At 52.6% G+C, this 27,581-nt stretch overlaps 1 protein-coding gene across 6 annotated transcripts in view; it reads left to right on the top strand.

Annotated features, from left to right (window-relative positions):
• The window catches only part of PRDM11 (PR/SET domain 11), an 88,610-nt gene extending 65,243 nt beyond the window's left edge, over positions 1 to 23,367 (top strand). For 3 of the 6 annotated variants that reach the window (XM_067749305.1, XM_067749304.1, XM_067749306.1), the window contains 3 exons: positions 8,508 to 8,695; positions 12,658 to 13,284; positions 14,326 to 23,367. In XM_067749305.1, the coding sequence (XP_067605406.1) occupies positions 8,508 to 8,695; positions 12,658 to 13,284; positions 14,326 to 16,490 (2,980 nt within the window). In that variant the 3' untranslated portion in view covers positions 16,491 to 23,367. The other 3 variants (XM_067749307.1, XM_067749308.1, XM_067749309.1) reach the window with 3 other exon arrangements.
• Positions 23,368 to 27,581: the final 4,214 nt, after the last annotated feature.

Genomic DNA, 27,581 nt, shown 5'->3' with positions numbered 1-27,581 from the left:
CCAGGACCCCTCCACCGCAGGCTGGTCCAGGCCTCCTTTTCCCAGCTGCCACGGCACTTGGCTAGGGGCTGGGTAGAATGAGGCCCTGAAAGGGAAGGAGCAGCATCACGGCAGCCCGTCCCACTTCTTTCAACCCTGCCCTTGCAGAATGGGTGTCCGCCAAGTGGGGGTCATGAGGCACTGGGCTCTCTTGCTGTGCTGGCCCAGGTGAGATGCCGGGACCCTTCGGAGGCGTGCGGCTCAGGGCAACGGGAATCTGTCTGTCTTCCTGTCACCTCCCCTGGGGTGGTTCTGAATTCAGCCCCCCAGGTACAGGCAGGGAGGTGTGCCTGTCAGGAGGGTCAGCCTGTATACTTTTTGCTCTTGCTGTGGGAACCAGCTCACGAGAGAGCCGCCGAGACCCGCATGTGCAGGGCTGGGCCCCTCCCTGCGACTGGTCACAAGTAGCAGTCTGTCTGATGGTCCCTGTGTGCCGTCAGGTGCTCCAGGTAGAAGGGGCGTGTCTGCTCGGGTAGCCTGCCTTGGGGCGCTGAGAGGACGGCAGGGCTGGTCGCCCAGGTAGATCTGCTCTGCATCATCTGGGCTTGTCTGTCCCAGAGCCATCCCTTCCCTCCCTTCTCCAGCCTGTCAGCTTCCCCCTCTATGACCTAAAGCTGCAGATTCCAGCAGGCCCACAAGGTGGCCCCAAGCAGCTCAGAAATGGCCGCATGGAGGCGGGAACTCAGGGCGGCCAAGAGCATCATAGTACCTTTTGGCAGGTGTCGCTCTTCGAGCTTCGCAGAGTGCCTTTCTGTCTGTCCTCCTGTGTAGTCTTAACAACCCTGCTAGGTGGGCAAGTGGTCGGGGAGGTAGGCAGAGCAGTTGTTACCTTTGCTTTGCAGAAACTGAGCCGCAGAGAGAGGAAGTGAGCCCTTGGGTCGACGTGCCATCCCTGGGGCTGGGGTCCCACTAGAAAGTTGCTGTTCCTGTACAAGGAAGGGGACCTGGGGACCTGGGCACTGTTCATGCTCACCTGTCTCGCCAGGCGTGCCTGGCCCAAGCACCTCAGGGATCTAGGGAGCAGGTGCTTCTCTACGGGTTGGGGGGGGGCAGGTGCCGAACGAGGCTGAGGGGTAGCAGGGTGGGGGGAGGCTAGGTAACTTTGGGGGGTGCGTCCGAGCCCAGGGCTGCCTTCTTTCTCGCAGTTGTAATCAATTGCCCTTCTTTGTTTTTTTGTCCCCCAAGATGATGAAGATGAGGAGACGCCCGGGCCCTCGAGGCAGCCCCTCCGGGGGCCCCTGCAGCCGTCGCCAGAGGAAGAGGCCTGCCTGGCCAGGCCCGCCCTGCTCCTCTCTTCTTCCTCCTCTGACCAGTCCGAGACAGTGGGCCGCAAGCCCGAGGCCCTGCCCCGGCCCTCGCCTCAGGCCCAGGCCACCTGCAGGGCCCCTCGGCCACACACCGGCCCACCCAGCACAGGCCTAGACTGGCAGCTGTTCCACACCCACACCCAGCAGACTGAGGTGTTTCGGCAGTTCTGCCAGGAGCTGGTGACCGTGCACCGGGACATGGCAAGTGGCATGCAGGCCATCGGCCAGGCCATGGCCGAGCTGACCAGCCGTGTCAGCCAGATGTGCCAGACGCTGACAGAGATCCGGGATGGGGTCCAGGCATCTCAGCGGGGGCCTGACGGGGCAGCGCCCGCAGGCTCCACCCCCCGGGCCGAGGCTCCCCCAGCGGAGCCCCCAGAGGCGCCCCCAGCGCCGGCCCACGCACGGACTACCAGGTCTCGGAAGAGAAAGCACAGTTTGTAAGCCGGCCAGTCTGCGCTGGGAGGAAGAGAGATGGAGGAGGGGTGTCTGGCCCTGAGACAGGGGCCAGTCTCTTGTGTCCAGGATCGAAGACCCTTGTAGGGTGTTGGGGGGACTGTCATCTCCTCACTGCGTACAGGTTGGCTGCCCTGGGCTCAGCCCTACTCCCTCATCTTTGGCAGGTGCTCAAGATGCAGGAGAAGCTGCCTGCCTGATGCTTGCTTGGCCTGAGGGTCGGCCTCCTCCTGGTCTGCACCCCACAGCAGCAGGCCTTGCAGGGAAAGGGGGAGCGAGAGTGGGGGGCATCCGAATGGAATCCCGCTCTCCGTCCTCAGGGCTGCCGCATCAGCCTCCCCGGCCCTGAGGCTGCTGCTTTCGAGGAGGGTGAGGCCTGAGAATGGGCAAGCAGAGCTCAGCCCTTCCAGGAGGGGTATGTCCTCCCCTCCCCCAGGGCTCTGAGCCCCGGTGGGTGGCGTCCCAGCCTTGGCCTTCCGCTTGCCCTCGCTCGTGTGCTCAGCTGCCATGCTTGCCTTTTGTGGAGCCGGGAGAAGAGGGGGGTGACGTCGGAGGAAGGGGAAGACTACCTGGCATTCTTAGAGCACTTTATGTTTCTCCCTGCGCTCGCAGACGTGTGATCTCAGTGGGTCCTCAGGACAGTGCGCGAGGCAGCCACGTCGGGTACTGTGATCAACTTTATTACCATCGTCATCTGCATTTCATACACATGAAACAGTAGTCGGTCGCGGGGCCAGGACTGGAAGCCAGGTCTGTGGGTTTTTCCAGCTCCCCTGTCAGAGACCAGCTGTGGGACTTGGGAGGGGGGTTGCTCCTGCCCCTGCCCAGCTCTTCGGGGTTTCAGTGGGAGGCCACAGCAGCGTTCAGGGCGCGAGTCCACCCCACCCCGCCCCGGCACGAAGGCTGGCAGCCAGTGGCTGGGGAGAAGTAGGGCCTAGGTCTCGGGATCCAGAAGGCGACCCCTCCTCTGGCCCCTCCCAAGCCCAGCAGGGCTCCTGTCCCGTTCCAGGTCCCAGCATGCCTTGCCTCTGCTTGCTTGGGCTGCGTATGCATTAGCTACACACATCTCGAAGCTTCGTGTTTGGGTTTGGAGTGTGGGGAGAGAGCCCGTTTCTTAGAGTTAGGGCGGGAGGCGGGGAGTGGCGGATGCAAGCTCAGCTCTGACGTGGGTGCAGCTCAGCTGTGTGTCCTCTTTGCTCCCTGGCCTGAGGCTGACTCATATCCCAACCCTCCATCCTGCCACACCTGCCCCCTAGAGCCAGAGTTGGGTGGGGGCTGGGAGGACTGCTACACCCAGGGCCTGCTGCCGCCATTCCTGGAGTCCTGCTTCTCACCCCAGCCCAAGCTTAGCCCCGTGGCGGGAGAATGGAGGGCAACTGCAACGTCCCTGTGTCCTGGGCTCCTTCTCCCAGCCTGTGGTTCTCTGGGGGTTCCTGCTCCCCCTGTCCGACAGCCCGATGGCTTGACTATTGCCTGGCATTGCCTTGCCCTCCGATGCTGGAATCAAAGATTGCCTTCCCAAGTATTTTTGTTAAGATGGCAATAAAAAGAAATTGATCTCACACTTGGAACACACCCGGTCTCCAGGATCTTTCTTTGGTGTATATTCTCTTTCTTCGCTTCCTGTGGAAACCTCGAGGCCCCCGAAGCAGGGGTTAGATGACCGAGGAGAAGTGTGTTGCTGAGGGAGACTCAAGTGCCCCTGGTACTTCCCAGATCTCATCAGCTCTCAGATGCCCTGTGTTCAGCACCCTTAGAGGAAAGGAAAGGAAAGGAACTGATGGGCCGAGGTGGACAAAGCATCCACGTATGAAACCGTTTCACTATATTTAATTTCTCTGCAAATCGAAAGTGAGATGTCGCTCAATGAATTCTACCTTTTTTCCCTAAAGGTATGTCAGGGGTCCTGGGGAAAAACCCCACCATTTCTGGCAGGAGACTGCAGAAGGGTCAGGGGCTGTCCACTTGCCAGGGTACTTCAGGGACCACCCTGAGGCACTCACTTTTTTTTTGGTCACCTCCCCCACTGATCTGGGTATCTGACTGTCACAGGTAAGGCCCTGCCCACCTAGAGTTGAGGCTTCTCAAAGTAATTGAAATGGCTTCCTCTGGTTCCCCTTGAGAGTCTCCTCAGCAGGAAAGGGACCCCCTGATCCGTGCATTGCCCTGGCTTGCTTCCAGTCACAGGGAGAGGTTCTCCCAGGCAGGAAATACCCATGTCCTGACCAGGGATCCATCCGCTTTCTGGAAGATTCCAGCCTGCTTTAACCAGACCTGGGAATCCAGGTCATCCTCTGCCATTCTTGACCAAAAAGCATGGTCGTGGAAATCAAGATTTTCCGATCTCCAGGAGATACAGAGGTTCTGTGAAACCGGGCCTAGGGTCTTTCCCACCAAGGTCAGGGTACTAAGCAGTGACTGGCTGGCCTCTCCCTCTGGTCCTGGGGAGGGAAAGGGACCAAGTTGAAAGCAAAGGGGACAGAGAGATGAAGAGACTTGTCAACTTCAGATGGAAAAGATTTCAGTTTCTTTTTCTTGGCTTCAGTGGGGATTGTGGGGCTAGCACGTCAAACAGGAAGGTGAAACTGGAGCCGGTGGGTGGAAATGAATGGGCAGCCAATTTCAGCTTAAGATGGGGACATCCCCCACTAAGAGTCTGAGGCCTCCAGCCATGCCAAGGGCTGGCTGCGTGGTGTTCTGTTAGAGTCCGGGTGACCGTCTAGTGGGTGGATGCATGACCCAAAGACCTTCCCAGCCCAGAGACCTCAATGCATGTGAAAATACAGAGCCCAGCCTCTTCTTGGTCAGTCTTTCCTCATCTCTGCCTCAGTGACTGGGGCAGCTTCCTTTCCATCGGAGGCATAGCCACTGAGTGAGGGTGTCTGAGCCCGGCCTTTGTCTATCCCTTCCAACAAAACGGACGCCCCTTGGGTTATTTTCCTCTCTTGAGTTGGAACTGATAGCCATTTCCTGGCCCAGCTAGAAAATATGGTGCACTGGATAAGACACAGTGGATGAGGTCTGAAAAGTGTTGTCTTCATGCTTATCTAGCCAATACCCAAAGTCAGCAAAGAGTTTGGAATAAAAACAATCCATTATCATCGTGAAAGTTTCAGTCCAGAGCCGCCCCTCCACCGCCACTCCCCGCCCACCCCCTTGATTGCTTCAAAGGGTCTGATTCGAAAAGCTATCAAATAAGCACCAGTGTTTACAGATCAGCCTGTGCTATGCATCTTCCATCCCCCTTCTGACATACTCTGTGCCTTCCCTCCAATGAAGTAGTGACCTGGAAACTACTTCAAATAGAAAGATTTTTCACTCCCTGGAAGCCTTCTGTTCCGGGAAGGGCTCTTGTTCACCCGCAGCCGTGTAATGGGACAGGCAGGCCTCCTCATACAGGGACTGTTGTGTGGGAACAGGATTCTTGGAGTGGATCAAGCCATTGGGTGTTACTGCAAAATACTTACAACGGGGAGACCTGACTAGAAGTAATTGGTGTTGGGACTTAGCTGGCTCCATTTAGCTTTACCTCAAAAATGATGTAGCGTAAACGTCTTCTCAGGGAGAGTGGATTGTTACGATTCACTGAGAGTTGCCATATATAGCTTATTGCAAATGCCAACTTGCAGAACAACCCAGTACAACTGGATGCTGAACCAGTTTTGATCTTTGAAGATACTTCGTGATCCATACAAAGATTTGGAGCTCTCTTCCTAAATATTTTTAAAAATGTTATTGAAGTCTAGTTGATTTATAGTGTTGTGTTCATTTCTGCTGTACAGCAGAAGTGATTCAGTTATACAGATATACATTCTTTTTCATATTCTTTTCCATTACTGTTTATCACAGGATATTGAATATAGTTCCCTGTGCTATACAGGAGGACCTCTATTCCTAAATATTGATTCTTGTTGGGTAGGAAAACACCAGAAGTTGGAAGGGGAAATTGACTTGAATCTTTCTAAACCTTCTGACGTCCTCACCAAGTTGCTCTTTGGAATACATCCCTGATAGTTACGTGTTTCTCATCTACCTTTTCTCTCTTTAAGTTGAGTGCCAGAGAAAACAATTCTAGCTTTTAGAGCCTGACGGCTGTTTAGAGGCTGAAAAAAGAAAAGACTGTATTCTTCTTTCCTTGTGCTCTATGATTTAAGTGATTCTTGGTAGAAAAAACATGAATGGTTGGTTTGCCTTCTGTGTCTGGGAATAGGAAAGTTTGGATCCACCTCAGTTCCATGCTGTGCTCACCACTAGGTCAATTCCCAGACTCTTGCTGAACTGGGGACTAGAAAATAGTGTGCACATTCAGAAGAAATCTCACGTATGAAGAAAAGGCAGACTTCCGCCGTTGGAGAGTTGAGACTGTATGTGAGGGGCACTATGCCTGGGGTACCACAAATGTAGATTCCCAATGCTGCTGGCCACCGTGACCGTCACCACTGCCACCCTGTACTGCAGTTGGCGTTGGTGTATGTCTTTTCCTTTTTTAGGGGGTGAGGGAGAGGGAGTACCAGTAATAATTGCTTATTGAGGAAGACTTGGAAAGTACAGAAAATTACAGAGAAGTAGAATCATGTATAATGGATAATCACTGTTAAAACAGTGGTGTGTTTCCTTCCAGCAGTTTACCCAGGCTTGTTTGTAAAGCATGGTTAGAACCATAATATAAATAGCTTTGAGTCCTGTTGTTCCCACTCTGCCTTATATCAGGACCATTTTTCCATGTCATGAAAGATTCTTTGAAAACATTTTTCTGTAGATGAGTAACATTCCTTTGTACAAATGTACCCTGGTTTATCCAGTTGTTTCTCTAGTATCAGAAGTTCAGGTGTTCTAGCTTTTGCTCCATTACAAAGAACAGCCAGCGTGGCGGTATGCACTTTGCATTCTTGTTCCACACCTTAACGTTCTGGTGTTCTTTTTGAAATTCTACAGATATTGTGGAAAGACCCAAATGAAATAAAATGTGCCATTTTAACCATCTTTAAGTGTAAAGTTCAGTGGTATTAAGTACATTCACACTGTTGGGCAACCATCACCATTATCCCTCCCCATAACTCTTTCCATCTTCCCCAACTGAAGCCCTGTTCCCATTCAACGCTAGCTCCCTATTCCCCCTCCCCCATCCCCTGGCAACCACCATCCTACTTTCTGTCTCTGTGAATTTGACTGCTCATACGAGTGGGATCCTGTAGTATTTGTTGTTTTATGACTGGCTTATTTCACTTAGTATGTGTCGTCAAGGATCATTCATGTTGCGTGGGTCAGAGTTTCCTTCCTATTTGTGGCTGACTGATATCCCATTGGGTGTATATTACCACATCTTATTTATCCATTCATCCATCAGTTGACACTTGGGTTGCTTCCACCTTTGACTATTGTGAATAATGCTGCTGTGAACGTGAATGAACAAATACTTGTTCGAGTCCATGTTGCCAAGTCGTTTCCCAAAGTGTCGTGCCAGCTTATGCTCCACCATTAGTATGGGAGACCCTAGTCTTGCCACCTTTACCAATACAGAGCTTACAATGTAAAAAAGTTCTCTGTGCCAACAAGACAATGTGCTGCTTTGTGCCTCTTTTCTTATTAGTGATGCTGAATCCTTTCATTTGTTCATTATCCATTTGGATTTATTTCTGTGAATTATTGTTTCCCTTGGACTGCTCCAAGTACAGTTCTTTGGGCTGTGCCAGTCGCACAGACTTTGATTTCTTCCCTGGCTTTTGAGACAACTCATAGCATAAGGAAAAGAAGTTTGTTTTTGACTACAAATTTCCTAGGCACTTGGATACCACAGAACCCTAAAACTCCAAATAATTTCCTCTTGCCTGTTTGATCTGTACATCTCCACCTCTCTACAGATACTGCATCATCTCACCTTTTGGAGGCGAGTGAGGTGGCAGGTTGGATATCGGAAATGTCATTTCAGGGAGAATGGGTGAGGTCCATAGATTCTGAGGGTCTGACAGAACTTTAAAGGTTATCTGGGCATTGCTGAGTTGGTGCTTTACATGCCCACATAGGAGCCGTGAGTTCTAGTGAGAAAAGCATGGACCTCAATGCTCAATCTCCCATTTATTAGCTGTGTGACCTTAGGCAAGTCACTTAGCCTCTCTGAGCCTCAGTTTCCTGACCTTCAAATGACTTGGATTAACCTGTGGTTGCTCACATTTCCTTGCCTTTCCCTACCTCCCCTGTCCCCACTGGACCCTCTATTTGTAAAGATGTTGATCTTCAGCATTTGTTAATTGATCTCGTGGGCACCCTTTTCACGTAGGCTTTGTGACATTCTGAGAACAGTTCAAGGATCTCGCCCTTACCACCATCAGAGGCCTGCGGGTATCTGGGAATGCCTGCGGTTAAAAGTTAGGGAAGAATGGTTTTCCAATCACCTGTATATCTGGTATTGAACCTCGTATTTACCAGAACCTGGGAGGTAGGAAGGGCAGGTGTCATTTCCAGTCCCAGAAAACAGAGATTCTTAGAGGTTCAAAGCCTTGCTTGAAGTCCACAGAACAGTGAGACAAGGGACTGGCTCCAGCTGGAGTGCTTTCCTCGGCAGGGAAGCCGCTCTGTAGACTTTTGCAGATACCCGCACGCTCATAGGCGGCTAGCCGCTGGCACCTGCCCGGCACCGCGCCTGGTACCGGCAGGCACTCGCCAAAGAGTGGCCCGCGCATTCTTACCTGTCCCCCTCGCCCCCAGGTACGTGGTCATCTCCCGGGAGGAGAGGGAGCAGAACCTGCTGGCGTTCCAGCACAGCGAGTGCATCTACTTTCGGGCGTGCCGGGACATCCGGCCCGGGGAGCGGCTGCGGGTCTGGTACAGCGAAGACTACATGAAGCGCCTGCACAGCATGTCCCAAGAGACCATCCACCGCAACCTGGCCAGAGGTGAGTGCCCACACCCAAGGGAGGGCCACGCCCCCTGCCAAGCCCCAGGGGAGGCCAGAAATGCTTCTCTAGGGGCTTCCTAGGAAAACCGATGGGAAATACAGTACACCAGCAATGGGGAGACCCAGAGGGACTCAGGGGAACCGATGGGCTAGGTAGGAGCAGCCGCTCTGGCACCGGCCGTGGCCACCCGGTGTGTCCTCCTCCCTCAGACATGGTCAGAAGCCCTATTATAGACGTTTGAGAGGATCAGGGAGAGAGACAAGTCTCCAGTGCCAAGCATATAAGTTTAATCAAAATTGATTCTGTTTCCCCGACTCAAATTGATGGAAGGATGTTGTGAACTGCCACTGGCTCAATAATAGGTGACATTTACTAAGTACGTAATATGTGCTAAGCAGGTTTTCTGTGGTGTCCCCTGTAATCATCCTAGTAGCACCTGCCCAATAAGTGCCCAGTGAGAATGAGATGGTAATCTACGTAACACATTAGAACAACGTCTGTCTTGACCATCGTAAGCCCTCAGCTGTGAACTTTAATACTAATGATAGCATGTGGGTTATTGTTCCCACCTTACAAATGTAGAAACCGAGCATCAGATAAATACAGTGACTCCCCCAGAATCCCATGGCAAGCAGGGGCAGAGCTAGGTTCCTAACCCACATCTGTCTGAGTCCAGGGTCTAAGCTCTAACCTACCGTGTTATAAGGCCTCCCAGACAAAACTAGTTTCTTCCCTGCTTCCTCCTGGTCTCATTCCTGGCAGTCCTAATGATATGCTGTGAAAGAACAACCTCTGTTAGGAGAAGAAGATTGGAGGGAGGTGGGTGGTGGCCTGGTAGGTAGGTATCCATCCAGGCTCCATTTAACTGAGTCATTTGAAAGTGGTTTAAAATACTCCCCAGCTCCTAGGCCTTTCTTACCTCTTTACTCCATCCTCAGCCAGGCCAGGGCAAACGGGTGAGCCCAAGGTCCTTTTTCCAGCAGGACCTTCCTTACACTAAAACCACATATCCAAAGACCCAGAGTCCATCTGGTCCCGGGAACCAAGCCTGTACCCAAGCCCCACCATATCATGTTTCTGACCAATCTACTTATTGGAAGTAAAGCTTCATTTAGAGCATGAGGGGAAGAGATGAAAAGGGGGTAAGAGTGACCCATTGGAAGTAAGCTGTCTTCAAAACCAAAACAGAGCAAAGCGAATTGTGGACATTGAGTGCACAACTGCTGCCTGACTTGGTAAAAGGTATCTGGTGATTGGATGAGCAGTGAAAGGAGACCCAATAGATACTCTCATCTCTTGTTTTCTTTGGAGCTGGGTGTTAGGCACGTACATGCCGATTATACTTGGGAAGGCATGTTTCTGTGACATGATTGCCGTGGTTTCCACTTGACTTCTGGAGGTGCCATGTAAAAAAGTGTCTGATGCATAGTACATCCTCCATAAATCTTGGTTGAATGGATAAAAGAAGAAATGAATGAAGACCACCAAGAAATCTCCAAAAGAATCATATCACCAGAAGAAGAGAAAACCAAGAGAAGTCATATCCGAGGACATGGGTTCCATCCCTTGGCCATGATCTTCTTGAATTCTTCTGGATTTGTAATGTCCTTTCTTCCCCGTGTCTACTCCAGAGCACCTCAAGCTGCTTCATCCTCAGAGAGCCCTGAGACCCAAGGGGAGCGCTCAGAGAAGGGCATCAGCTTTCAGGGGTGGTTCAAAGGAGCGTGGCAGACAGACTTGAAATGAGATAAACCAAGATGCGTGAAGATACAGGAGGAAGGAGTGTCTATTCCTGGCCAGGCTGAGAAGTAGGAAACATGAAGGAAACTGGAAGCCACCCATGGGGCAGGGCCAGAGCAGAGGGTGGACTTGGCCGTAAAGCCCTTGGGAAGCAGCCGTGGAGCTCAGTGGCCTTTAGACGTGTGTCCCCGTAGCCTGTAGCTTCGGCAGACTCTGACACGGTTAGTGGTGGCTTAGATCTGTGTGCCAGTTCTGCTCTGTAGGGGGCACTCCCCACGCTCAACCACTCAAGGTCTTACGTGGGAGGAGGCTTCTTTGGAATTGGAGGCTGGAGCCTTGGTGAAGTCCAGAGCATGACTTATGGGCTCTTATTAAGTAGAGACATTGGTTGGAGCCCAGAACTGCTTCCTGAAGAGTATAAATTATTCCTCTGTGGTTATCTTTTAAGGATAGGATGCATCTAATACATGTATTCAAAGAATTTATGTTTTTTGTCTACTTTGGGTCATTGATTTTCTTTGTGGTGTTTCCCTCATGTTTTATGGAGGCTTTAGCATCAATTTCATAATGCTTAAAGATTTTTTTTGACCCATAGATTTTTCCGGGAGCCTTGAGCCCAAAGAAATCGCCTGCTCATCCTAGGAAGTTTGAATAACCTTGTCCTTGAGTACAGATGCATGAGGAATCCCCGGTGATGCGTATCCTGGACCTCCTGAGATCCTCAGCTATTTGCTGCCTGATTGGTCCATGAGAAAGTGAAAGGGTGGCCTTTCACTTTCAGAGATTCTGATGGGCAAGTGTCTGATCTGTAAGGCGAACGAGTTGCATTTTTGAAAAGTTCTCTTCACCTCCACCCTCAGATGTTATAGAAACAAGGCTGCGGGGAGCCGCCTGAGCTCAAGAGCCTTGGAGCCTTCAGGAGATAAGGTCGTTCCTTAGGTGTTCGTGTGAGGACAGAAAAGGACCATCCTGAATAGGCTGCTCCCTTCTGTGCTGTGACCTGTGGGAAACCTGGAGTCATACACGGGCCAGGGTCCATCACCCCATGCCAGCTGTGGGATGCCAAGGCTTGGTCACAGCATGGGACATCTGGATTGCACATGGAGAGCCCTTGGCCTTCACTCGGAGGCCTTGAGCAAACGCAGCTCTCAGAAGCCTAATGACAACATATATTCAGGTCAAGACGTTGGTCAGAGTCACATCTCCCAGGGCCCCGCCCCTGATCTAGGAAGCCTTTGAGAGTTCTAGCTCCATAGACGGCTGTCAGGACCTTCTGAGGGTCCCTCTTAGCATCTGTCGCCCCAGGCAGCATCTGTACATCTATAGCAATTTATGCAACTGTGTTGGCCATTTTGAAAAATCAGGCTAACATTTGCTGGGGTGTTCACCAAGGTCTTTGACGTCATTTACATTATAGAAATAGAAAAGGAAATGTCCTTAGAATTGTCAGGTAAGGACACACAGCTACTGTAGTTTGAGCGTGTGTTGGGTCCGCGTGGGCGTGTCGTGCTTTATCGTGCTGGGGAGCTGCCATCTTGGAGCTCACAGCCGCTGTTGGTATGCCCGACTTCCCTTTTCTTCCTGCCTCGGTCATCCGTGAGAGCCACAGAGGTTCAGGCCGTGCTTCCTCACATAATCCAAGGCTTCCGGTTCCTGGGAGAATTAGAAAGGACGGTTGCTATAAGGCAGACTTTGCCCTAACAGGGCTGTCTCCCAGGAGTCAGGGAGGAGGGAGGAGTGGGCCTCAGTGTTTCGTGTGTACCTTTTACCAAGTCAAAGCAGCCATCTTCCGATTGCTGGGACTGGAGGAGCAGCCTGGAGGGGTGGGGACTCCACATGCACTTAGCTGAGCTATGGTACCACCCACCTGGCTAATCACGTGGGATACCATCTTCTAGGACGACAGGATGGCCAGTTCCTTAACTTTCAACTCCCTGCCCCTACAGCGTTTGCTCAACTTATAAACATAGAGCTTCTACACATAAAGCTCCATGGAAACAGTCTCTTTAAAAAGAGTTCTTCCCACTTTTTCGGGTCCTTTGACTCTAGACCCCGCGGTCCATTGAGTAACCCACCTCCCTTTTTGCCACATCTGCTCCATTAGGCCAGACCCAGAGGGATGTGTCAAGCGACTTCCTGAGAGGAGCGCTTCGTTTTCTGTTGGTTTCTCCTCTTTGGGGCTTTTCCCCACTTCCTCACACCCTGGTTTTCCTTCCTAGGAGAGAAGAAGTTGCAGAGGGAGAAGTCTGAGCAGGCTCTGGATAACCCAGAAGACCTGAGGGGTCCCCTGCAGCTCCCTGTGTTGAGACAGGGCAAAAGTCCCTACAAGCGTGGCTTTGATGAGGGGGACGTGCACCCCCAGGCCAAGAAGAAGAAAATCGACCTCATTTTCAAGGATGTGTTGGAGGCCTCACTGGAATCTGCAAAGGTAGAAGCCCACCAGCTGGCTCTGAGCACCTCGCTGGTCATCAGGAAGGTCCCCAAGTACCAGAACGACGCCTACAGTCAGTGTGCAATGACTGTGTCACACGGCGTGCAAAATGTCACCCGGGCCCAGGGAGAAGGAGACTGGAAGATCCCCCAAGGGGTTTCCAAGGAGGCAGGCCCACTGGAGGATGAAGAGGAGGAGCCTTCGTCGTTCAAGGCTGACAGTCCCGCCGAGGCCTCCCTTGCATCCGACCCTCACGAGCTGCCCACCACCTCCTTTTGCCCTAACTGTATTCGCCTAAAGAAGAAGGTCCGGGAACTCCAGGCCGAACTAGACATGCTTAAGTCTGGCACGCTTCCTGAGCCCCCCACCTTGCCAGCACAGGTACTGGAGCTCCCCGAATTCTCAGACCCCGCAGGTAAGTTGGTGTGGATGAGACTGTTGTCAGAGGGAAGAGCACGTGGTGGGCAGTGTGGAGGGGGGCCTGGCGCTCCCCAGGGGAGCCACCTTTGGGGAGACCTGGGGCGTGGAGCTCGGAGATGGGTACCGGCCGCAGCGCACGCCCTCGGGTGCCTCCGACAGGCCGCCTTACAGCTCGGGTGGGGCTTTGGGTCTTGCCCTTGTATCCTCCTCGTCAATAAAGGAAGTTCTGCTGCAGGAGGGGTGTGTGCTGTGTTCTTGACCCCTTGCCTTTCTCCAGTGTCTTACCCCAAAGCCCAACTTCCAAACCCAATCTTCCCCTCTCCCAGTCTCAGGCAGGCTGTCCCGTGGGGGAGAGCCCCCGGCCTTACCGACGGGGGTACAGGGCATTTAGTTGCCTTCGCTGCTTTCTGTTGGCTGCCTGCATCTTTTAGGGATGCTCAACCACAAGGAGGTTTTCTCAGTACGCACCTGCAGCTGAGTTAGAGAGTTACATAGCACTTCCTATTTTAACCGCACCCCCTAGCTCAGAATGAGGTGTTTCAGATGTTCAAAGCACGCATCTTAACTACACTGCATTCTGATCCCGAAATCACTTGGGGCCCGAGCTCCCTTCATTTGAGGGCAGCGCGCCTTCCCCTGACCGCCTTGGTGGTGGGACGCGTCCCACGTCCTGTCCTTGCTGTGTACCACTATGGAACCTCTGACGTGCTCTGTTGCTCCAGCAGCTCTGCCCTCCTAGTTGTGCTGTTCGGCTGATACAGAACATTTAAGTTCCTTGAGCACCTACTCGTGGAAGGTGAGGGCAGGCAGCCTGGAGCGCGGTGGCCCCCGGGGCTAATGCACAGAGAGGGTGAGACACGCATGGACGACAGGAGTGCTTCTAAATGAATTCCAGGTTGGGATTCAGTCTGTCATAGGGATCGGCTCCTGTTTCACAGAATGCGACACCTACCTTTTGGGCCCTATCTCCTTCATTTTGGAAATGTCCGTGTTCTTTCCAGCAGGTGTAACTGTTTCTTTCCCATTTGTCTTCCAGCCTCAGAGAGCATGGTCTCCGGCCCTGCCATCATGGAGGACGACGACCAGGAGGTCGATTCGGCAGACGAATCCGTCTCCAACGATATGATGACGGCCACCGATGAGCCCTCCAAGATGTCGTCGGCCACCGGGCGCCGAATCCGGCGCTTCAAGCAGGAGTGGCTGAAGAAATTCTGGTTCCTGCGGTACTCCCCGACCCTCAACGAGATGTGGTGTCACGTCTGCCGCCAGTACACGGTGCAGTCCTCCCGCACCTCGGCCTTCATCATCGGCTCCAAGCAGTTCAAGATTCACACCATCAAGCTGCACAGCCAGAGCAACCTGCACAAGAAGTGTCTGCAGCTCTACAAGCTCCGCATGCACCCCGAGAAGACGGAGGAGATGTGTCGCAACATGACCCTGCTCTTCAACACCGCCTACCACCTGGCCCTGGAGGGCAGGCCCTACCTGGACTTCCGGCCCCTGGCCGAGCTGCTGCGGAAGTGCGAGCTCAAGGTGGTGGACCAGTACATGAACGAGGGAGACTGTCAGATCCTCATCCACCACATCGCCCGGGCGCTGCGCGAAGACCTGGTGGAGCGCATCCGCCAGTCACCCTGCCTCAGCATCATCCTGGACGGACAGAGCGACGACCTGCTGGCTGACACGGTGGCGGTCTACGTCCAATACACCAGCAGCGACGGGCCCCCGGCCACGGAGTTCCTGTCCCTGCAGGAGCTGGGGTTCTCCAGCACAGAGAGCTATGTGCAGGCGCTTGACCGGGCCTTTTCCGCCTTGGGCATTCGGCTGCAGGATGAGAAGCCCACCGTGGGCTTGGGCATAGACGGGGCCAACGTCACGGCCAGCCTGCGGGCCAGCGTGTTCATGACGATACGCCAGACGCTGCCCTGGCTGCTGTGCCTGCCCTTCATGGTGCACCGGCCCCACCTGGAGATCCTGGACGCCATCAGTGGGAAGGAGCTCCCCTGCCTGGAGGAGCTGGAGAACAACCTGAAGCAGCTGCTGAGCTTCTACCGCTACTCGCCACGCCTCCTGTGCGAGCTGCGGTCCACGGCGTCCACCCTCTGCGAGGAGACGGAGTTCCTGGGGGACATCCGGGCTGTGAGGTGGATCATCGGAGAGCAGAACGTCCTCAATGCCCTCATCAAGGACTACCTGGAGGTGGTGGCCCACCTCAAGGATGTCAGCAGCCAGACCCAGAGGGCAGACGCCTCGGCCATCGCACTGGCCCTGCTGCAGTTCCTCACGGACTACCAGTCCATCAAGCTCGTCTACTTCCTCCTGGACGTGATCGCCGTGCTGTCGCGCCTGGCCTACGTCTTCCAGGGCGAGTACCTCCTGGTGTCCCAGGTGGACGACAAGCTCGAGGAGGCCATCCAGGAGATCAGCCGGCTGGCCGACTCTCCGGGGGAGTACCTGCAGGAGTTCGAGGAGAACTTCCGGGAGAGCTTCAACGGGATCTCCGTGAAGAACCTCAGGGTGGCCGAAGCCAAGTTCCAGTCCATCCGGGAGAAGATCTGCCAGAAGACCCAAGTGATCCTGGCTCAGCGGTTCGATTCCCGCAGCCGGATCTTCGTGAAGGCCTGCCAGGTGTTTGACCTGGCCGCCTGGCCCAGGAACAGCGAGGAGCTCATGAGCTACGGCAAGGAGGACATGGTGCAGATCTTTGATCACCTGGAGGCCATCCCCACCTTTTCCCGGGATGTCTGCAGGGAAGGGCTGGACCCCCGGGGGAGTCTGCTGATGGAGTGGCGGGAACTCAAGGCTGATTACTACACCAAAAACGGCTTCAAGGACCTGATCGGCCACATCTGCAAATACAAGCAGAGGTTTCCACTCTTGAACAAGATCATCCAGGTCATCAAAGTCCTCCCCACCTCCACCGCTTGCTGCGAGAAAGGCCGAAACGCCCTGCAGCGAGTCCGCAAAAACCACCGCTCCCGCCTGACCCTGGAGCAGCTCAGCGACCTGTTGACCATCGCTGTCAACGGCCCCCCGATCGCCAACTTTGATGCCAAGCGAGCCCTGGACAGCTGGTTCGAGGAGAAGTCTGGCAACAGTTACACACTGTCGGCCGAGGTCCTCAGCAGGATGTCTGCGCTGGAACAGAAGCCAGTGCTTCAGACCGTGGACCACGGGTCAGAGTTTTACCCGGATATTTAGGGAGCCGGATCGCAGAGTTCACTAAGCTGTTGAATATTTTTTTAACCTATACTCATAAGCTTTGATACATTATATAAATATATATTATATTATATATATATATATACATATATATATATATATATATAAACCCACACTGAAAAAATGTTAAAAACCAAGGTGACACGTCCACCAGAAGCTACTGGGAAAGGAATAATGTCAGAAACTGACTCTCGTCTACAAAATTTGGCAGCTGCAACACACGTGGAAACTCATTTTCACTCACAGAAGCATGTGCTGGGGCCACACGTGCTCCCACCTCACAGTCAACCAACCGCATAAGCTAAAATGACGGGTCTGTCATCACCTTAGGTAGCTCATTTTGTTTCTGTTCTCGTTCGGGGGTTGAGGGGTTTGGGTTTGGGTGTGTGTTCTTGCCTTTTTTTTTTTTTCTTGTTTGGTTTCATGAGGGGGGTTTCTTGGCCTCTTCATTGACCGGCTGGTCCAGCTGAATCCGATCTCTCATTTGGGAGAGGGTGGGCTGTGTATCTGGATCGGGGTATTTGACTTTTCCCTCTCCCACCCAACTTCAGCTTGAGAGATTTTCATTCATTTCCTGACCAGCGTTCCTTCACTGTCTCGAAACAAAAGCGTCGGTCAGACTGTGACACCCACCACTCCCTACCCGTGTCGCTTGTCCTGTCCCTTGTCTGTTGAATCCCTCCTTCCAGACCCCTGGATCCTAAACATTTTCCCTGTTATACTGAAGGCAAAATCGCCTTACACCGAGCTTGAAATCCCGGGGACGGGGTGGGGGTGGGGCGTGAGCGCCTTGCCTTCCTGTTTGACCTGGTGTGGGATAACATAATATAATTCCATTCAGATCCAGGGAATATGGGGGGAATGAAGAGCCAAAAAGTCTATACCCCAGTAGGGCAGCAATTTTTGGCTAAAAACAAGTAAAATGAAAAGTATGTAATCAATTTACATGAATTATTTATACTCTGTCTTTATAATCATATAATGTGTTTGGGGGTATTTTATTTTCCCTTTAATAATCAAGAAATGCCTGCTAGAGTTCGGTGGCAGGAGATGTCAATGCAAGTTGTGCCCTGGGTTATGCGTAACTCCGATGAGAGTCTCTAGAGATTGGGTCCTTTTGCAGTAAGGCTGATGACGAGCCCTGCAGCCTGGCAGGAAGGTAGTGGGAAAGTGGGTAATGCATCTATGCCGGCGAACGCTTCCTTTTTTGAACAGGGTAGAGGCGTCCTAAAAGAAAGGAATACACAAGAGGTAAGACAGGACTCTCAAGGCATCAGCCTACACACGCACACGCACACGCACACGCACACGCACACACACACACCCCCCGAGATATAAGCTTTAGAAATAGCCACTCGCCTACTCCCTGAGGCAAGGAGTGGTTTAATCTAGAGGAGTCTTGATCAATGCTCTTTTGTTCCTTTAATTACCAGTATACCTCGCAAGGGAGTTTTTTAAAAAATGTGCGTGAGCTGTTAAAAACTTCTGTCCATGTTTCCACATCTGATGTATGCATATCTGATATGCAGAGATCCTGCATCGTGGGTGCAGGTTATACTGGGGGGAGAGAGGAAGAGCTGCATTGTCTGTGGTCTGTCGGGAGCCATCCCTCTCAGTTGGCAGAGGGTGGGCAAAGGACGGTGTGATCTGGCCACAGGCATGGCTCCAGCGTCCCCCACCTGCTCGGCTCAGACATTAGGAAACTGTGGTGGCTTCCTTCCTTCTTGGTTTATCTTGTCTCCGAGGGCTCATGCCACCGTTGAGAACCGGAGTGGAACTGTCATCAACACTGAACATGTCACCCCCTCCTTCCTTGTCCTGCCAGACCTTCACCCCCTCCAGATCCCTTCCCCCCCACCCCATGGTCTTGGTGCTAAGATAACTTTAGAGTCATTGCTGCTAGTCGATAGCTTTTCATTATATAAATATATTATATATATTATATATTATTTTTGAAACTTTTTTGTTTGTTTTCAACAGTGATGTAGCATGTTAAAAAAACAAAAAACCAACCGGTTTTCTCCGACTGTCCCACTGCCAGGCCTCATATGCTGCCTTCTTCAACAAATCAATGCACCCCTGCCTGGTGACATTCACCCCTCACCCCCCTCCCCAGTCGCACGTACTTTCCCACCCTCCTCTGAACAAGGAGAGAGTTAGCAGGAACTTGCAAGGAAAGACCCAGAGCCCTTCCTTGTGCTTTGAAGTTCCCAGCTTCATCCGCTTCTCCACTTTAGGCCGATGTCTTCTCTCCCCATCTGCCTCCTCCCATCAGGGTCAGTAACTGTGGTCAAGTGCAAAGCACAAGGGTCCACCTTTCCCTCCCCAACTTCCTCTCCACCACACACCCAAACCACCGTGTCTGTGGGAGCTTCCTTTGAACATCGCACAGACTGAGATGCGTTGAGGGCAGAGATGGCTGGCAAGGTGGGCCTCCGTAGGGGTCAGAAACAGTAGTCAGGATCCTTTCTTCTAGCCAACAGTTGCCTTACGCCTCCTCCTGCCCCCCTCTGCACCTCCCCACCCACTATGTCAGGAGATGGGGAGCCCTCCCCTAGATCACTCATTTGGAAACCAGGAGGAGAGAATCGCCCATGGCTGCCTGAGTACCGCAGCAGGGCTGCGACTGTTTCCTCTCAGGAGGCCGTGGCCAAAATCAGCTCAAATTTTTATCCAGAGGGGAGAAAATCCTTTGGGCCAATGCCAGTGTCTACCTTGTCTTTTTAGAGGGGCAGGAGCTGGCCACCTGCCTCTGGGCCAGAAGCCTGAGCAGCTGCTAGCGGCACGAGGCTGCTCGCCATCACCTGCCCAGCTAGACTCCAGACCTCAGAGAGGATGAGCTCTCTGGCAGGTCCTGAAGTTGGGGAAGGCCTCCCTAAAACTCCAGTTGCCCATGATACTCTGAAGGCCACTTTGCCTTGGGACAGGGAGCAATTTGGGTGACACACCACTGCAATTGACACAGAGTCTTTACCTCTTGGAGGCTCCAGCGTTTCTATCCTGTGAATGCTGCATGCAATTACCCATGATTTCCATCCCTGGCGTTTCCACTCTTCTGCGTCCTTGAGAAGGACTCTTGGACTGTGGGGACCCTCGGGGTTTGGCCCAGGGAACCGCATGCTTGGGCAGTCTAACCTCCCTTTGATAAGTACAAAAAGCTGTGGCTAGGCGGTCCTTGCATCCTCGTCCCTTCGGACGAGACAGAGCCCTTAAACTCAGCCCCTGGCTTAGGAGTGACGACCATTGGTTTAGAATGAAAGGTCTGTGTCTCTAGAATTGAAACTTGTCCTCATTGGGTTGGCTGATCAGTGACTTTCTTCGGTTCATGGAGGGGGCGGGAAGTGAGATCAGGTTCGTGGCCAATTGTGCCAAAGAGACATCGCAGAGCTCGGGAGCCAGAAGCCCTTGTGATTAAAATGGTCTGCTTTTCCTCAGTGGAGGAAAAAAAAGACCCATTGCCATTTTGTACCTATCTGTGAGACCCGAGGACAGCCCAGCCCTGTCTGTAACTCTTGCCATGTCCCAATTTCCGAGTTTCGCCTGCCTGGTTGAATGTGAGAATCCGGGCATCCATGACACCAGCTTTTTTTTTTTTTTTTTTTTTTTTTCTTCCATGGCTGCGGGCAGCATCCTGTGGTGCTGGGCAGACCCTCATTTCCTCATCCTCACGGGAGGATGAGACCAGGCTCGACGTCCTGGATCCCTGGCTGGTCGCGTTCGGTGCTGGGCCCTGAATCTAGGGCAGCTGGAGGTCTCCAGCCCGCCCCTGCTACCCGTTTCCATGCTGAGCTGTCTTGCTGAGGCCCCTCTCCTTGACTTGCTTATGTTGACGCTTTGATTTGGAGAAAGGAGCTTGTAATTATTTAAGATGATGTTTAAATATTTTCCAGTTGTTTAGAAGTGTTATCAAGAAGGAGAAAACAGGCGAAAGCATGTAGAGTGCTGAAAATGATCGTGGAGAGACTGAAATGGATCAGACGTGGCCCAGCTTGGGCTGTGGGGCGGGCATCGTTTTAGCCGTTCACCTGGAGCCTCATGGGGCCCAGGAAGTGGCTTGGGGGTTGAAAGAGAACTTCTAGATTCCTCCCCGCTTTGTTTGTTCTCCCACCCCCCTAGGAACAGGAATTCTGTATCTAGAGCTGGTTGTGGTTTCCGGTCTGGGTGGATTTCCAAGTCGAATTTGTGTTCTGTCTTGGTCCCTACACCCAGTTTGGGTAGAAGGTTCTGGATCCCCTCGCCCGTTCAAGCAGCAGGCCCAGCCAGGCCAGCCTGGGACAGCCAAAGTGGGGAGTGCCTCTTCCTTAGACAAGAAAGGCATGTTCAGAGGGCAGGTGAGCTTGGGACAGTCCCATTGCAGATGCCAGCCTCCTGGGGAACGTGGGTCATGGGTTCTAGGCTGGCTCCCTCCTCCAGCTTCGAGGAGGGAAGATTATGTCCAGAGATACACAGGGCCCTTCTCCTGCTCGGAGGAAGGCCTCTCTCTACTATCTGTGGACATGGTGCTTTAGGTGAGTGGATGGAGCTGTGATATTTTAAGAAGACTTTGAGGTGATCTTTGTGTGTTAGCCAGAGGGAGGAAAAGTGCCCTTTTGGGAGGAAAATGGTACGGCCCTCCTCTTCGGTCTGGCTCTCCCCATCCCCCCATCCCTTCAAGTGGTATCGCCCTGGAAATACCTATGCAATCCAGTCTCCCTAGGAGAGCGCATGGAAGCAGGGGTATGTGCAGTGTATGATACAAATGCTACAGCATATATATTGTATATATGGACATATGCAGTACGTATACACACAGAGTAAGAGATTAAATCCCGTCTATATATCTATGAATAATATCCTATATATTTATACATTTCTATGTTTAAATAGATATAAAAATAGAGTCTATAGAGAGCTGGGAGAGCAGCGGGAAAGCCTGTCGCTTGAGAAGAGGGAGGAGGCAGAGCCTTTGCGGGGGGGCCGGGGAAGCTGAGCAGGCAGAGTTTGCTGGGAACGGGGCCTCCGAGACCCGGAGTGTTGAAGAGGAGGGGAGCCGGGCCCTGACCCTCTCCGTGCACTTTCTCTTCTTTCCCGCAGGCTTGGTCTGAGGTTGGAAGGAGATACTCAGCCCCTGAGCTCCCCGTGGAGTGCCCCCTTAGTCCCCGCCCCCCACAAGCCTACGCTTGGGTGGTCACTGCTGCTTGGCAGTAGGATGTGGTCTCTGACCCCTGGTGGAGGGACCACTGCACAGTTTCCCCAAATACCCTCCCCCTCACAGGAATAAGCAGCATTTGTGGCCATAGGAAAGGTGCAAATTGGACCAAGAGAGGTCCAGGAAAGATGTCACCCGCTCCCCCTTTAGATGCTTTTTGCTGCCCCCTAGAGGCCAAACCTCTGAACTACAGCCGTCCTGGCCTCCCTCACCCACTCCATCGCTGTCTGCCAGGGCAGCATGGCCAGCCAGCGCTGCCCACCATCCAGAGGCTTTCTGGCCAGGGCAGGGGGCATCAGCTAACGGGGAAGGGTGAGAGAGACATATCCGCACACTCATAAATTCAGTAGCAACTCAAGTTCAGAAGGAGGGCTTTGGCCCAGCCCACTTTGCACAGCTGCTGCTGGCTGTACTCAGGTCAACGCTCTTCCCTCTCTTGCACGGAGGCCCAGCGACCCCTCACCCCACCGACACCGTAACAGGCAGGTTTAGTTCACGTACACTGTTCTGATTCTGTGACTCGAGGCAGAGGCTAAGCCGGATGCCCCAAGCTCATTCACTTCCTCCGGGGAGGGCGCCTCCCTCAGTTTGTCCCTGCTCCCACCCCTAGATGGCAGGGATGTCTGGGGGCCTGAGGGGGCACTGGTGCCACTGGCAGCATGACGAAGGGCTTGTGCAGCCCTGACAGAATCAGAAACCCGTTTCACTTCCAGGTTTCTCTCGATCGTTTCTTTCCCCGGGAGGTAGGGAGGTAGGGGCTGATGGGGCTACAGATGATGGGAGACGGAGGGCAGTGGCATCCTCTGTTCTGTAGACCAGCCTCTGCCTTTTGGCCTTCAAAGGCGCTTATCTCCCATCTCCGAGCCTCCCCTGACCTCTGTCCTACTCTTCCTCCCATCTTACCAACGTACCTCAGTCCCCAGCAGACGTCCCCATACCTACAGTCCGGGGAGGGTCTGTTCTGACAGTGCCCACCTCTTCTCCCCTCCACGTCCACCTGGGTCTCCTTGAGCCACAGCTAGCTGCCAACCGGGCCTCCAAACACCCTCCAGTGCCTGGCTCAAGAGAGACCAGGCCCGGCCCGAGCCTTCCTCCCTCTGCGGTGGACCAGACCCGTGGCCAGGGGATGGGCATCCCCGGGTAGCAATCCCACAATGCACTGTACCTCAGAGAGAGAGCATACCATGGGGCATCAAGGGCGCCGGGCCCTCCCTCCAGAGGAGGACAGCCGGTTACAATACTGCTCACAAAAAGACAAGGGCCAGGCTGCCCTCGGGGCACCCTCAGTCTTCACTTTAGTCTCTCCGGAAGAGCCAGCAGTCTGATTCCCGTCTTTTTCAGCCCCGTCTCTCTCCTTCTCTCCACCCCCCACGCTGCTGAACCGTTTCATTTCAATCACAAAGGAAAAACACAGTGGGGGTGGGGGGAATACCTAGGAGTCTATTATCACATACATATTAATATGTTAATACTTTCTTTCTTAAAAAAAAACAACTCTTCATGTTATTACTTTGCAGACTACGCTTTATAGTACCTGTGTGACGGGACCTAGAACACTGGATACAAATAGAGCTATGTTGGTTTATCATAATATGTACGCAGAAACTTTCCTTTTGTCATATTATCCTTGTAATGTAAGAAGATTGTTAATAAAAGCATTTAAATTTACCCACGGAGGTCGAATCTCTGCCTTCTTGCCTCTCTCCCAGCCTGTGCTCAGGGCGATTCAGAATGAGTCCCATGCTTGGGTGTCAGGTGAGATACCTACTGCCTGCCAGGTGGGAAGGAACTGGAAGAGGTCTTCCAAGTCCCTTCCTGCTGTTCTCACTTTTCCCCCATTCAAGTCCACTTCCACCAGGTAACTTACGTGCCTCACCCACCCATCAGGCCAAAAAGAGGTGTCACCAAAACCATTTAAAATAAATCTCTCTGCCCTCACACACATTTAGCCCACAAAAATCTCAGATTTTATTGCAGGTGAACAGTGTTCTAATTCCCCCTCCAACTACCTCGCCTGATTCTCCACTGGCAGACTCAGTCCCCAGGGAGGGGTCCTTCCCCAGTAGTTTGCTAATGGCACTGGTCTGGGGGTGGGTGATAAGTGATGTTTTGTTGTTGTTGTTTTAATTTTTTTAAAAATTTTAAATTAATTTATTTCTGGCTGCATTGGGTCTTTGTTGGTGCGCGCGGGCTTCTCATTGCGGTGGCTTCTCTTGTTGCAGAGCACGGGCTCTAGACGCGCAGGCTTCAGTAGTTGTGGCTCGTGGGCTCTAGAGTGCAGGCTCAGTAGTTGTGGCTCACGGGCTTAGTTGCTCCACGGCATGCGGGATCTTCCCAGACCAGGGCCGAACCCATGTCCCCTGCATTGGCAGGAGGATTCTTAACCGCTGCGCCACCAGGGAAGTCCCGATAAGTGATGTTTTCCCCAAATTGTTTTAGAAAGAAGATGGGCATACATTCAAGAAAAATATAGAAAAGTGGTTGTATTGTTTCCTCCCGGATGCTGAACCCTCCTCCTCTCAGCCCCTTCTCACCCCAGCCCAGCTTCCTGTCAGGGGCCTTCCCTCTCCCTTTTTCTGAACCTCCGCCTTCTCAGTTCCCGCCATCTTCCTCCCAGCCTGTGTCCCTTCCAGCCCCTAGGTCACCCAGAGGCTTCCTGTTGTGAAGGCCTTTCCACAGTCTCCATAGAATGTTGGGGTTCTCTTCTTTTCCCAGGGGAGGGGGAGTGGGAAGGAAGGAGCAGAGGGGCACAGCTGTCCATGTCTAACCAGCTCCGGTGAACCAGGGTCAGCCCCGCCCCACTGCTGGCCATCGGATTTGACCCACATTTGCAGCTGGGAAGCAAGGAAACGAAAGATATTCCATCTGCACTTGGCTGTGAGCTCGGTCTCCCCAAAGTGGGGCTTGGAGTATGTGGCAAGTGGGGAGGTCTAGTCTACTCCCTCCCCTCCCTCTTCTCCCCAGCTGCCCCAGCTTCCCTCTCCAAGCTTCAAAAGACAAGTTCACCCCAGAAAGAAGACTCAGGAGGCTGGCCTGAAGACCCAAAGGTCTGCTATGTGACCATTTCTACAGTGATCTTGTGAGAACACAGATCTAGTCGTGGTATCCTCTCTGCTTAGAAACCTCTGTTTCCCATTGCTCTTAGAGTTCAATCCAAAGTCCTGAGTGTGGCCCATCAGCTCTGCATTGTCCAGCCCCTGCCTACCTCCTGGGCTCCTGTGCCCTCCTCTGCCCATGCCCCCTGGCCTCCTCTCTGTTCCTCAAGCTCACTGGGCTCTTTCCCACCACAGGACCTCCCAGTACCCTGTGCCCCCTGCCTGGGATTGTTTCCCCAGGACAGTAGCTCTTCTCATCTTTTAAGTGTCAGCTGAAACACTTCCTTCCGAGGGGGTCTTTCCTGACCATGTCCTCTAAATAGCTACCCTCAAGGCACTATTCACTGTTCCTCCTGAGATTTCCATTCATAACACTTATCTCACTTTGGAACTGTGTAATTATCGTGTGTGTGTGTGTGTGTGTGTGTGTGTGTGTGTGTGTGTGTGTTCTACGTCTGGTCTTCCTCCTCTGTATTGTAATGCCCATAAGGGAAAAGTAGAGACTTTTTAATACCACTGTGTGCAGTTCCTGCCACATAGTGCACCTAATCGGTGTTTGTCGAAGGGATGAATGAATGAATGTAAATTTCATTTGCCCGATAAAAGTGCAATCTCAGCAATGTTGTATTGGTCGCAGTCGAAATCCCAGATTCTTCCACTTTGCCCGTCTCTGTCTCAGTTTCCTCATTTGACTAGGATACCCCAGCACTTACACCCGGCTACACCTGGCCTTGACCCAGCCCCTTCTCTACAAAGTGGAGGCGGCCCCTGAGGTGCTTACTTGAGTTCTCCTCCACTCCAACCTGCTCCTGTTCTTTGGATAATGTTCCACCCCACCCAGGCAGGTATTCCGAGTTCCCCCAGGGAAGAGAACTTTTCCAGCTCCTTCCAGAGTGGCAATTCTGAGTCCACGGTTCCAGGTAGCACTGTGAAACTACTGCCTACGCATCTGTTATGTTTCCGATAAAAACGCTTGGCCACTGGCTCTAAGTCAGAACCTGAACTTTAGGGTTAGAGTGGTACCAGATTCAAGTCCCCCCTCTGCCTCTTACAAGCTGTGAGACCTTGGACAAGTCATTTATCTGAGTCTGCATCTTCAGGGCTCAGTACAGAGCAGAGGCTTAACAACATGGTGACCAGCGTCATTATCATCGTTACTGTTACCTCTAACATCAGGTTGAAGTAGATGCTAGGAAGTTTAGGGTTCCCTTCTTTCACCCTGAATCCCAGGGTCTACCCTGGATGAGGGGTTGCCTGTGACTTTTAATACAGAGCTACCAATACCTATGCCACAGCTGACTTGGAGACCTCTGCCTGACTCACCTTTTCCTTCTCAGCCTGGAGAGAGAGCCTCAGGGCACCTTCTTCTGGTCAACAGCTCAACTCCCTGGCTCTCGAGGGAAAGGGGACTGCAAAGAGGGTTGGTTTGTTTGTTTTTGGCTGGAAGAACAGATTTCTCCTCATCTGTCCCTGGTTTGAATCCTGAGTTTCTGAAACAGGATTTCTGCCATCACCCACTTGCCCTGAGCCACCAAGAATGAGTGCTGGGAAATTGGGATGGGAAACCGGGCTCCAGCAGAGTCTGCCTTGAGAAGAGACCTCACCTGGCCGAGGACAAGCCACCAGTAGACTGGTTTCTATGGTAACATCTGGCTTCCGGTCCTAAGACAGGCTTCCTCCCACCTCCTCCCAGGTAGGCACCTGCCCCCATCTCTGGCTTTGGGAAGCTGCCAGGGTCCCCGCCAGGGACCATCTGTGCTGGCTCACCTGCAGGAGATGAGGGAGGGGCACAGGGGGCCTTCTCCAAGGCTGGTACCAAGAAAACACCCCACCCCCTAAATCCATCCACAGCCACATCGCACGGCTCTGTCCTTGCCAGGCATCTGCCCAGGGAGGGAGACAGAACAGATGCCAGGGTTCCAAGCTCTTGAAATGTTGGGCTTCTAACCGGCTCTGAAAAAATAGAAACTCTTGGGTGGAAAATTACCACCGGCTCCATTAGCAATTAAGCAAATGAGAAGAGGCTGACTCAGAGCCTCAGGTAACATCACATACTGTCTGGAGGAGCGGGTGGCTGTCAGGACACCAAACCAGGGGCAGGGAAGGCAGGTACACATGTACGTGGGTTTAGTCCATTTTATGCATGAGATTGGAGGCCAGAGATACATGTAAAAAGTCTCAATTACCAAATCACAAAATGTTCAAACTTGAAGAGTGATCATTTTGTCCACATTTATTTTACAGTTGCGGGCACAAGCCCAGAGGCAAGTGACGTGACCAGGGCCACGAAGGTGGCAGTGACAAAGCCCAGCTGGGTTGCAGGTTCTCAGCTCCTAAATGCAGTGCTCTAGATTTGAGTTATTTCATAGGCAGGAGCAGAGTTTGTTATTTAAGGCGGTTCAGGGGGAAGCCCCATATAAAATGATTCCTGAACCCTTCTTGCCTCTTCCGTTTCTCTTTTATATAAATCCAGACTCTCAAATATTAGTGTTGGGCTCCAGGAGCCATATTCGTAGTTGCCTGTGAAACGTAGTCTACACAGTATTCGGCTACGTGGGATAAAACCCACTTCTATTTAATTATGGAAATTTAAATCCTGGCTGTAATTAAAAGGTAACAAATATGTATATGATATAAAATAAGGAATTACATGCACAGACTTGAAAAGCAAAGCCTTTCTTTACGGCTCATTTATCCTCTTTAAGAGCCTTTGGTTTTAATTCCATGTGACCTGGCTGATTGCCTACTGACTTGAAAATTCAGGCCCTTCCCCTGGCTTAATGCCTG

Source organism: Pseudorca crassidens, chromosome 9 (genome assembly GCF_039906515.1).
Source record: "Pseudorca crassidens isolate mPseCra1 chromosome 9, mPseCra1.hap1, whole genome shotgun sequence".
In the NCBI taxonomy this organism is placed as follows: Eukaryota; Metazoa; Chordata; class Mammalia; order Artiodactyla; family Delphinidae; genus Pseudorca; species Pseudorca crassidens.
This window is presented reverse-complemented; position numbering and strand designations above follow the sequence as displayed.